We start from the raw sequence: 11,724 nt of genomic DNA on the forward strand, positions 1-11,724 counted from the left end.
ACAGCCGGGGTGGGCCAGCGGGCCCCGGGACGCTGGGGGCACGGTGGGATCTGTCCAGCTGCAGCAGGTCGAGACCGGCCCCTCTCACGTCGAAGGGCGACGCTATACAGCTGAACCCCACTTCACGGGCGGATTCTCACACGCTGCACGTTCTCGCGTCCGCCGTGAGCTTTAAGAGCGAGCCGGGGGGACTTCAGGCTGCCGTGAGGTAAGCGGAAAGCGTCTCTTTATTTCTTTTCTTCCAATTAAGGGCCCTACACTGCCCAACCCCTCCAGCTCGCCGGTACCCCTCTCTCTCCTGTCCTGCAAAGCGGGAGGGGACTGGAGCCGGAGGACGCTGGTGTCCCGGCGGGGTTTGGGCTGTCCGGGCCAGGGGCTTAACTCGACCCCGGGACAGCGGCCGTGGACTCGGCACACTTTCACCCACTCCCCTGTCCCCTCCCTCCGCCTCACGTCCCGGCTGCCGGTTTGAAATGGCCGTTTAGCAGGGTTGTCTGCCATCCGGGGCGAAGAGCCGAGCCGGAAGCTGACGTCACGCAGGCTCCAGAGCCGGCGCCGTGACTGAGGGAGGTCAGGAGCGGAGAGCTCTGACCCCACCTGCTGGACAGACCACCCCCCCGGCGGCGGGGCAGCGAGGCCCAAATTAGCCCCTGGGGGGGGGGGCGGAGGACTGACCGTGAGGCTGAAAGGGAGGGGGGCGCCTTCATCTTTTTTAAAAGCAGGTCGGGAAGAGTCACGTGGGGTCCTTCCACATGCCACTCCGCCCTCCTAATGAGTTAATTGAATCACGAGGACGGGAGGGGCGGCCTGTGCTGCCGGTGGCAGTTTTTTCTTTCAAACCCGCGCTTGACGTGGTTTCACGTCTTAGGCTCACGGTCGTTATTGCTGTAGAAAGGGTCTCAGGAGAGAGGAAAGTAAAGAGAGGGGTTGGGCGTGCGCTGTAGCTCCCTCTCTCGCTCGCCCACAGGGAGGGTCCAGACACGCCCGGTAAACCCGGCTGGCGTGTCTCCGGGAGAGCGCGGGCACTGGGAGGGCCTCTGCACCACGCCGGCTCCCCACAGGAGGACTCCCCACGGGGCAGCAGTGTCAACAAGCACGACCCTCCGACCCACGGGGCCGATTAAGCCACGAAGGATCCCCATCCGGCCGAGACCAGCGCCGGATATTCCCAGCTCGCTGTCTCGGCAGGGCGGGGAGTATCGCTGAGGACAGTCATCCTGGTTCCTCACTTTTCCCCCATCCCTCCCCTCTGGGACGCGTTACAGGAGCACAGAGGCACGTACCTCCAGACGCGGAGACACATTACTGAGCTCCAGCCCCGCCACTGGCTCACGGTGATGTTTTTTAAGCTGTTATTGAACTTGGCGGCGGCGCTGCTGCTGTTCTGTCCTCTGTCTTTGGAGTGGAGCGCACATGCAAGTCACCCTTGTGCACAGGACCCATCAGCTCACCGAACGAGACCCTCACGCAAACCAGGCTGAAGACCGAGAAGACGGCGCACGGGCGCCCCCTGCCGGCCCCGGAGCCGCACTGCGTCTCTCTCCTAACGGGGACAGCCGGGCCATTTCAAGCGGCTGTTTGCGCAGGCGCTGTCAATCATATCGGCTCGTTTCTCAGAGGGCTCTACAGCGGTTAAATGAGTTGGGGAAAAAAAAAAACCTTTACAGGCGGTTTTTCGGACCGCCAGGAGTCGCTGGGAGAAAGGAGATCGGTGTTAAGACCGCTAGTGAAATACCTGCTCGACGGGCACTTTCTGCACTTCCAACACAAAAACCCACACGAGAGGGGGAGACGAGCCGCCTAAGCCTTTATTAACCTGTACAGCACAGTGAGCACAGAAAACGCACTTCTCTTCCCCTGCAGGGAGTGTACAGTATACAAAGGAAAGAAAATAGAGATTCATATAAAACTCAAGCCGATAAATCCTTAAAACTCCAAAATAACTCAATAAAAACTTACCTTTCTGTATTACAAAATAAAACGTCACACAAACGTCCACAACCATCACAACGGGTAGAGTAATAATGTACAATATTTTTCTGTTTATACAGCTATTGCGAACCGAGACGCTGTACAGGAGTGGTTTAGAAAGTTCAGTTCTGTGCACCTCTGGAGCTCCTGGGGTCCGTGAGACAGTCCTGGGGCGTTGCAGAGAGAGAGAGCCCGGCTGGGGGTCAGGGCCTGGAGAGCCCCAGTCCATTAGGGGTCGGGGGGGGTCACCCCTTCGTTTCTTTCTGAACACAGAAGCGGGCGATGAGCTCCGAGGGGCAGTTTCTGGGGATCATCTAGACCGAAAGACCCCGACGCCTCACCCCCTTCAAGGGCGCAGACTGGAGCCCCCGACCCAGTTCAAACGGCCTATCCCGCGAACCCGGCCGGAACGCCCCTCGTTTTCCGGGGCTTTTCCCAAACGCAGGATGGCGGGGTGACCCGGCCGACCTGGACCGGGGCTCTGCAGGGCCCGGGCGGCCCAATTCAACCCCCAACGTCACACCGACGAGACACGACAGGAGAGGGGGGGGGGATGGTAGGCTTTGAGCCCAGCACGGCCCCAGTGTGCCTCCAACACCCAGGTTGACCGTGACCCCACTGTGGGTTCCCTGACGGGGCCGCCTCAGGAAACACCGCAGAGGTGTGGGCGAGCGAGAGAGGACAGGCTCCCCCACAGGCCTTCATCTCCCCGCGCGCCCAAGACGGCCGAGGAATCGGGCTGACGACTCCTACACGCCTCCCAGCCAGAACCCGGGCTCGGACTGCCATCTCCACAGCGAGCAGAACCCCCCCCCACCGAGGGGCCTGGTTCTGGTTCTGGGAGAGCCCCAGTTGTGCCGTGCGGATCAGCGCCGCGCCAGCGTCCGGTCCCGCCAGCCCTTAACGAGCTGGCCACGACTGCAGGCTCCTCATTCAGGGTCTGTGCGCCTCGGAGCGAGGAGCCGACGGGCAGGAGGGGTGCGAGGGTGCGAGGGTCCCCCGACTCTGAAACGATGCAGAGAAACCAACGCCGAGCACATGCGAAGATCCCGAGAAAGCACGTCTTCAGGAACACGAGACGACCGCTGCTCTCGGGTAAGGACCTGCTCTTTTAACCCCACCTTAGGAAAAGCACAACTCAGCAGGACGTGAGGGGTCGGGCGTCTCCCGCCTAGGAGGCAGCAGGAGAAATTTCTCACACACACACACACACACAGGTGGGTACTGACACACACAGCCACACACTGAGCCTCCCGAGAGAGGAGCCAGCGTACAGCTCGAGAAGACCTGGGTATTTACACAGCCCCACACACACACGGGGGCGATCCCCTGGAGAAGACGTGGCTCTGTACACACGGGGGCTCTCTCTCTCCCTGGGGTGCGAAGACATGGGGCCAGAGGCCGAGAGGGTATTTACAAGTTCCTGCAGCGCCGTCATCACGGCGAAAAACAACAAAATCAGTCTCTTCTCTTTCTCTCCTTGTTCCCTCCATCTTCCTCCCAGAGTCTGTCCAGGCGCGTGGTTCCCCCCCCGTGGTCCGTTCATTTATTCATTTATTTATTTATTTCACCCACTGAAAATAAATCAATAAATCAATAAACCTTTACAGATCCTCCATGTCCGCGTCCGCGTCCGCGTCCAGCAGGAGGCTTCAACAGAGCAGAGAGACAGGGTCAGAGGGGTCAGTGGGGTCAGAGGGGCGCAGAGCTCGCCCTGTCCGAACCCCGGGCCTGACGCGACCCGCAGGCCCCGGGCAGAGCTCTGCGTCTACGCGCGTCTCTCTCGCTCTCCCTTGGCAAGTTTGGACACCCTCTCTCTCCCCGTGCGCTCGCGCGTGTGTGTGTGTGTGTGTGTGTGTGTGTGTGTGTGTGTGTGTTTGGCGTTATCAGTCTCTCGCCGCGCGCGTGCGCTGCTCCAGTCCCTCCCCCGCGGCGGTGTGCGGGTCCTTACAGGGGGCCGTACTTGGCCTGGTACCGGGCCACGACGCTCCTGCAGCGGCTGCAGTCCTTGCGCAGCTCGGCCACCTCCGCGCGCAGCGCCGCGTTCTCCTTCTCCAGGAAGGCGGCGCGCACCGTGATCTGGTTCTCCTTCAGGCGCCGCGCGTCGCGGGACCGCTTGGCCGCCACGTTGTTCTTCCGGCGCCGCGACCAGTACTTCTCGTCCTGGGGGGGGAGAGGGAGGGAGGGAGGGGACTGAGTCTCTTCAGTCCGCAGCCAGGGACACCGGGAGCCGCAGGGCCCCACTTCTGCACCAGGAACGTCAGAGGGGCCCATTAAATCCACCTTTTCCCCCCCAACCCCACCCATTCCTCGATCCCGGGATCCAGCCGTTGCCCCAGAGGGAGGCCACATGGCTGGGCTGCTTGTGCCCCACTCCCGCCACCCTCTGTGCAAAGACGCGCCTCCCGCGTACTCCGTACTCCGCGGGCGTGAGGGCTCGGCCCGACCCGACCCGGCCACCTCACCTTCTGCTCCTCGGGGACGAACACCTTCCTGGCCTTCTTGATCATGGGCTGGGGCTTCAGCTCCTCCTCGGAGAAGCGGTGCTTCCGCGGGTTGAACAGCTCCCCGCCTGGCACGCTGGACAGCACCAGGTCAGTGGGGTCGGGCTGGAAGTTCACCTCCACCTCGATGCTGTCGGGGTCGATGGGGCTGGGCGTCTCGCGCTCCGGGTCAAGGGGCGCCTCTGTTTGGAGGGGGGGAGACAGAGACAGAATGAAAAACAGGGAAAAAAAAGCAGCAGCTTGGGGCTGGGGAGGGAGGGGGAGGTGGGCAGCAGGGTGGCACAGTGGGCAACATTGTCGCCTCGCAGTTCCTGGGGCTCTGGGTGTAATTCCAGACCTGGGGTGCTGTCTGTGTGGAGTTTGCATGTTCTCCCTGTGTTCTTGTTTCTTCCCACAGTCCTCCCCAGACAGGCTGGGACGTTAATTGTCCTTTGGGAAAACTGGCCCTGGTGTGTGTGCCTGCGTCTGTCTGTCCCGTGATGGACTTGCGTCCTGTCCTGGGTGTACCCTGCCTCGTGCCTCTTGCTTTGCTCCAACTCTTGACACTCTATTCCTGCTGGCAAGACCAGCAGGGGCTGGGCAGGACCAGAGTGACGTCCCGACTGACCGGCAGCTCAGCAAATCGCGACACAGAAGCCCTGCAGGAAGTCGCCTGGTGAGTGGGCTTATGGGAAGTGTAGTTTGCACATGCGAGGCTGCGTCTGTGAGCTACATGAGCCAGTTGTCTGTAACTGTGTCCACCCCTGTGCCCTGCCAGGCAGTGTATACTGGAAGTTGCTGCCGGCTCTCAGGAAGCCATTACACCGGGTCACGCATCTTTGACTAAACAAATGCCCACAGGGGCGGAACCTCTCGACTTGACGGGCAGCTCAGCGAATCGCGACGCAGGAGCCCTGCAGGAAGTCGCTGGGTGAGTGGGCTTATGGGAAGTGTAGTTTGCACGGGCAAGGCCGCGTCGGTGAGCAGCTTTCTGGCGGCTCTCGGGAAGCCCTCAGGCGGGGCAACGCCTCTACCACTAGACAAAACGCCCACAGGGGCGGCAACAGCAGGCGACCTCGGCCCGCCCCTCACCTGGGTCCTCCTGGGAGTCCGCGGGCGTGCCTGTAGTGACCAGCTCCTCGCAGCTGTGCTCCAGCTCGGAGGCGGGCAGCAGGGTGACCGTGGACACGGCCGGGGCCGGGGTCGGGGAGCCCCGGGACCCCACCTTCTTCTTCCCGTCCTTCACCCCCTCCTCCTCCTCCTCGTCGTCCCCCCCGGCCTTGGCCAGCGAGCGCTGCAGCTCCTCCTCCAGCGAGGCGGGGATGCCGTTCTCCAGCAGGAACTCGTCCAGGTCCATGTACTCCAGGTGGAAGGTCTCCCCGTCGTACGGGATCGTCTTGTCCCAGATGGCCGGCATGAGGGACGCCGAGACCCCCCCGGCGGCAGCGCTGACCCCCACTCCGTCACCGTCATCGTCCCCGCAGAGCTTGTCTTTGTCCTTCTCTGAGGGGGACAAGAAGGACACACTGACCAACTGGACACTCCAGTACATGAACACTGCACTGAGAGAGAGAGGGGTTCATACAGACACACTGACTGGACACTCCAGTACATGAACACTGCACTGAGAGAGAGAGGGGTTCATACAGACACACTGACTGGACACTCCAGTACATGAACACTGCACTGAGAGAGAGAGGGGTTCATACAGACACACTGACTGGACACTCCAGTACATGAACACTGCACTGAGAGAGAGAGGGGTTCATACAGACACACTGACTGGACACTCCAGTACATGAACACTGCACTGAGAGAGAGAGGGGGGTTCAAACACACACACTGACTGGACACTCCAGTACATTCATTAAATGTCATCAGTTACATAATCAAATTCCAAAAACCTTGCAAAACACATTCCGTTATTGTGTGTCAACCGATTCTAATTATTTTAACTGCCAACTCAGGTTAGACCAAAAACCCGAAGACGCCAGGCGTGACTATCCAGAGTTACAGGTTATAGGTTTTGGGACTCTGACAAACGCAGAGCCGAAAAACCTAATTCCTTAAGGAGGTGTGCGTGTGCGTGTATGCGTCTTCTGATTTTCTCGGGGGAAAGGGACCACATCCTATCATCCTGTTATTGATCCAAGAATGAATTCAATCAAGCCAGGCCAACCAGGAGTGAGACCTGATAAAAACGCCACACTCCCGGGTCTCTGGGCTCTAAAACGTGTCTCCGTACCCCAGGGGTGACGGGTCTTCTCCTACTGCGCCCCAGAGCTCTGGGATATCGGGGAGTCACCCCCCCCCCCTCCCCGTTTCAAATCCAGACTCAAACCCTTCTTGTGAAGAAGGACTTCAGTCGTCAGTGTCTGGATATCCTCCATATTCCTATTTCTAACAGCACGCTTGCCTGATGCCCAACTTAATCTGTAATTCTCTTCCCTTGGAACTTGAAAGGCGCTCTATAAAAGTGTATGATTTATATTTGTGGGTCACGACCCGACCGAGTTGAAGCGCACAAGCGGGCTCCGGGGGGGGGGGGGCGATTTCAGGTCTCAAACCCCCCCCCCAGACATGCGCGCACACGCGCCGGGAGCGCGCACAGGGCAGTAAACAAGAGCACCGCTCGAGCTCCTCCAGGCCCGACGTCGCCCATGTGTGTGTTTTCATGGGCTGTTTTTTTAGATATACTAACGCCGCGATTTGACGAGGGATTCGCACCGGATTTGAACAGTTTATTCGCTATACCGACCCCCCCCCCCGGGGACTGGACTCGTCATTTAATTTGTTTAGGACTCGGCCCGATTCCGACCACGGTAGAAAAACAAAAACAAAACAAAATTAACTCAACAGCTACAGGTTGACGAAATAAAACTTCTTTTTCCAGGACAACAGGCACAAGCGTTGTTCTTTTATTTATTTTTTTAATTATTATTATCATCATCATCATCACGATCGTCCGGCCGCCGGCTGCGCGCGAGCAGATTCGGCCGTCTCGGGCCCCCCCCGCGCGGGCGGCCTCGCGCCCTTACCGCCGCTGCTCCGTTCCAGAAGGTTCGGCGGCGGGCTCTCCATCAGCTTCTTCAGCACCACGGGGATGGAGGCGCGCAGCCCCGCGCTGGAGCCGCCGCCCGGCATCGCCGCTCTCTCAGTCGCCACGGACGCGGGAGAAGGGGCGCCTGGGTGCCGAGTCTGGCTGTGCTTTGGCATCGGCTGGACGAACCCTCGCCCGCTCGACCGGAGGGGGGGGGGGGGGGATACTTCGCCAAAACAACAACAACAACACCGCACCGCACCAGCCGCTTGACCTCGTTCCCCGGATTGAGGCGGCTGCTTAATATTCATAAGCGAGCCCCGCCCCCGCGCCCTCCACGGCTGGCAGCGGATTGGCTGCCTGCGTTTCGGCCGCATAAATATTCATATACCGCGGTCATATCCGGGAACGGGATGGGTGGGCGTGTTCGCGACGTCACGCCCTGGGATCTGATTGGCCAGAGGCGGATTCTCGGTTGTTTTGCACGAAAATGATACCCTGTTTAGGCAAGAGCTCAGACCAGCGCTTGTGGTTTCTTTTTTTAAAAAAAACAAACAAATTTTACTCAATTTCCTAGTTAATGTACCCTTCCACAGTAATGCACAGGGATTGAGTTTCATTATTAATAACTCTTTACACCTATATAGCTTTGCCGGACACTCCACTCACAGCGCTGTACAGGTATCGTGTTGAATACAGGACGTTACTGTCTCAGGTGGGAGGGGAGGGGCGACACGTGCCGGCCGCTGGCAGCCCGGGAGCCCCTCACGTGCGGGCCCGTGACGTTTTCCCCCACCACGGCCACGGCGTTTGCGACCCTGAACTGCGCGCCTTCCATAAGCCCCGAACAGCCTTCAGCGTCCGCTTCAACCGAGCTGAGAGAGAGATATATCTATTTTTAAATATTTGTAATTCCTGTCGCTCCCCCTCCTCGCAGCTGTCACCGCCCACGAAGGCACGTGGTTATCGGGTACGTGGGCTGTGACGTCTCGAGGGGGCCGCGGCTAGAGACGCTGTCCCACCAGCCCGCGGGCCGCTGCAGCTCACCCAGGCGCTGGGGGGTGGCCGTGGGGCGGCGAACGAGACCCCCCCCCCCGTCTTCCCTGGGGACCCCAGCTGGGAGGAACTAGGCCGAGACAGGGAAGCGGCGGGCGCCCCCTCCGGGAGCCGGGATCTTCCCAGCTGAGCGGCCGCGGCCGAGGAGGGATCTTCCACACCAGCACCCCGGGGCTCCAGTCAGGACCCGACCCGAGGGCGGAGTCTGGACACCTCCCCAGCTGCTGGCCAGCAGGAAGACACAATTCGGCGTGGGGGAGGGCTCGCACACGAGAGCAGAGGGGATGGCAAATGATGGGAGGGCAGCTATTCCTGTAAAAGACGCTATTCCTGTTCTCGGTGTTTATGTGTCGGTACTGTAGCTGCCAGCTTGTTCCCCGCCCCCGCCACCCTCCGTGTAAAGTAGCACACCTCCTGTCCTGGCTGGGGGAGCTCCTCCAGCTGCGTTTTGAAAAAGAAACCAGGGAACCGGCTTCAACGGCATGGCTGGGCAGTTTGTTCCACACCCCCACCCCCCTCTGTGTACAGCGAAACCTCCTGTCCCGAGAGAAGCCTTCGGATTGGACAACAGGGCTGGGCAGCTGGTTCCACACCGACGCTTGCCCAGAGCTGTGCGCGCCCGGGCATGCTCACAAACGCGCCTTCTGCAGACCAGCCCCTGCGGCCGAGCCCCGGGGGGGCTGGAGGTTTGACGCCAGTTCAATGAGCGCTCTCTAAAGGAAAGCGCGAGCTTTCATCGTGTGAAAGCTGTGTGTTTTTTGTGGGGCTGACAGGGAGTCTCGGGCGCGTTTATTTGTGAGGTGTAGGTTTGCGGAGTTGTTTTGGACGGACTTGCAGGCAGTTACAGGTGCTTTCTTAGATTGAAAGATTTTGATATTTTATTGTACTGTTTAATAGAAAACTTGCAAAAAGAGCATTTATTTATAGTACATTTATCAGTCATTCTGGGTAAATGCCATCATTGGTGGTGGTGGAGGGGATCCCCATTACCTGTAAAGCGCTTTGAGTGGAGTGTCCAGAAAAGCGCTATAGAAGTGTAAGCAATTATTATTATTATTATTTACTTCATGACCTCCGGCGGTTTAATTGTCTATCTGTTGGCGTTTTTTTTTCTCTTGTACCTGTTTCTGCTCCACTGGCTCTATTTCTATGTGTTCATTCTTTATACGTGTAATAAAAAAAAATGTTTGTTTTTTTAATAAAAAGGGGGGGGGGGGGGGTGGTCCGCCTGGCCTGGTGCCCCAGTGCGTGCGAGCGGCTGCAGTCAGCTGACCCGGGCGCCGTGAATCAGCAGTCCTGCTTCGCACGCACCGGCGCGCGTGCACGTGTGTGTGTGTGTTTGCGTGCGCGTGTGTGTGGGGGAGCGCGCCCGCGTGTCCGAGAGCTGCCGGCGTTTCCGCACTCGCTACCGCGAAATGAGCTGCCAGCTCCACGGACAGCCGGGAAATGACGCTCCTACCCTATGTTTCTCCGACAAAAATAAATAAAAAAAACAACAACACGTCTCTTGTTTTTTGCCGGAGAAGACGCGTGCACCATCAGCAGAGGGCAGGACCCCGGGCGCAGGCTGTCGCAGGCGGCTGGGGAGAGCCGGACCCGGACAGACCTCTCTTTCCCTTTTACTTTCAGAGACCACCCGTGTCCCTGCCCGACCGCGCACTCGGCAAACACGGCAGCAAGCGACCCGACCCGACCCGTCCTCCCCGGAACCGCCGGGGTCTCGGGAAGACCCCTCTCCACCCCGTGACCCAGTGAACTCTGACCTCGACATCCAGGCAACAGCGCCCGACGGTGACAGTCCGGCGCACCCCCCACCCCTCCCCTCCCACTCTCAGAGCCCCCCGAGTATCCCGAGCTCAGGAGAAACAGCGAGCAACACCCTGATGCCCGATACAGCCATTGCTTTTCCTGCACAGAACTGGGCTCCAGTCACGCCGGACCGGCAGCCGAGGCCACACGAAGCTCCACTCCCACATTCCTCCCGTTTCCACACTACAGCGAGCGCCACGCCTGGAGTACAGTCAGCCGGGGCGACAGAAGTACTCACCCTCGCCGTCGGCTGCGGGTATAGAGAAGGGGTATTCCATCAAAGCTTTCAAAACCTCGGGGATGTCGCTGGAAACTCCCATCGTGATCTCACCGGCGGTCGACATGGCTGAAGACTTTCCCCCAAAAAAAGTTTACTTCTATGAAAAAAACAAACAAACAATGAACTCTTTAAGTTTGAAACATCTAAAATCAAAGTCCGTAGAGTACTTCAAGGCGCTGTGCGACTCCTGGGCAGAAAGACAGCGCACAAGACCGCCTCGACGTCAGTGGGACGGGTGGAAAAAAAAAAAACCCAGTTGAAAAGTTACTTAACTGGACTCGCCCTCCGCCACGCCCCCCTACTTGTTATAATCAGAGGTTGCGGCCAATGGGAGACGCGGGATTTCGTGTTCTCCTGAATATGTAATGAGCCCCCTCCTGCGATTGGCGGGCGTGGGCCCCTCCCCTTGGCGGGGCCGAGCCAATCGGAGGGCGCGGGGGGCGGAGTCGGATTATCTAACTGCAAACAAACCGCGTGCCCGAGAGCCATGCCGGATGAGCGGCGGGTGGCGTGCGAGTCCCCCCGAGTTATGAAAGTTATGAAAGTCTACAGCGCAGATACACGCACTCTCAGCCTTTCAACCTCATAGGAGTTTGGGGTGGGGGGCTGGACTTTTTATCTTCAGAATCTGCGCGAAGAAAACAGCATCACGCAGGACATCTGGAAATAACACCATCTAATAAAAGGCTGGCTTGTTAGTCTGCTGGGGCTGTCTTTGAGCTCTCCTTCCATGACTGAGATATTGCTGTTGAGGTCTTGAATGAACTCATCCATTCCAGTGAATTAGCTCTCAGTATTGAACGCACCGCGGGGTGACAACGCCTGTGATCCGGCTCGTAACAGGTTAACCCTTGCTTCCGCGGAGGAAATGTTTTGAGGAACCGGCTGTAAAAAAAAAGGGCCCTTCAGAAAGATGGCGGCCCTGTTCCGCAGAGGAAGCGGCGAGGGGAGTGGTGTTCGCTCGAGAGCCCTGACCCGTCTCGGCACTGTCGCGGATCGGGCTCCCGCCGGCCAGCGGACAGAGCCGGAGGAGCGACAATCCAGCGCCAGTCTCGGCCCTGCTGGAGCCCGCGCGCGGGAGGAGA

General features: G+C 59.1%; 1 protein-coding gene across 3 annotated transcripts; it reads right to left on the reverse strand.

The window, feature by feature from the left end:
• Positions 1-1,790: 1,790 nt before the first annotated feature.
• tefb (TEF transcription factor, PAR bZIP family member b) lies at positions 1,791-10,886 on the reverse strand. Of its 3 annotated transcripts, none has more exons than XM_088606370.1 (5): positions 10,598-10,886; positions 5,547-5,957; positions 4,437-4,657; positions 3,923-4,134; positions 1,791-3,621 (listed from the first exon to the last, which is right to left on the reverse strand). In XM_088606370.1, exons 1-5 carry the CDS (start codon positions 10,701-10,703, stop codon positions 3,576-3,578), a joined length of 996 nt encoding a protein of 331 aa, XP_088462496.1. In that variant the 5' UTR covers positions 10,704-10,886; the 3' UTR covers positions 1,791-3,575. The 3 variants fall into 3 exon arrangements, with proteins under 3 accessions (XP_088462496.1, XP_088462495.1, XP_088462497.1); XM_088606369.1 differs by lacking the exon at positions 10,598-10,886 and adding an exon at positions 7,493-7,824; XM_088606371.1 differs by lacking the exon at positions 1,791-3,621 and having other exon boundaries at positions 3,919-4,134.
• Positions 10,887-11,724: the final 838 nt, after the last annotated feature.

This window comes from Lepisosteus platostomus, chromosome 14 (genome assembly GCF_059453375.1).
Source record: "Lepisosteus platostomus isolate fLepPlt1 chromosome 14, fLepPlt1.hap1, whole genome shotgun sequence".
Lineage (NCBI taxonomy): Eukaryota > Metazoa > Chordata > Actinopteri > Semionotiformes > Lepisosteidae > Lepisosteus > Lepisosteus platostomus.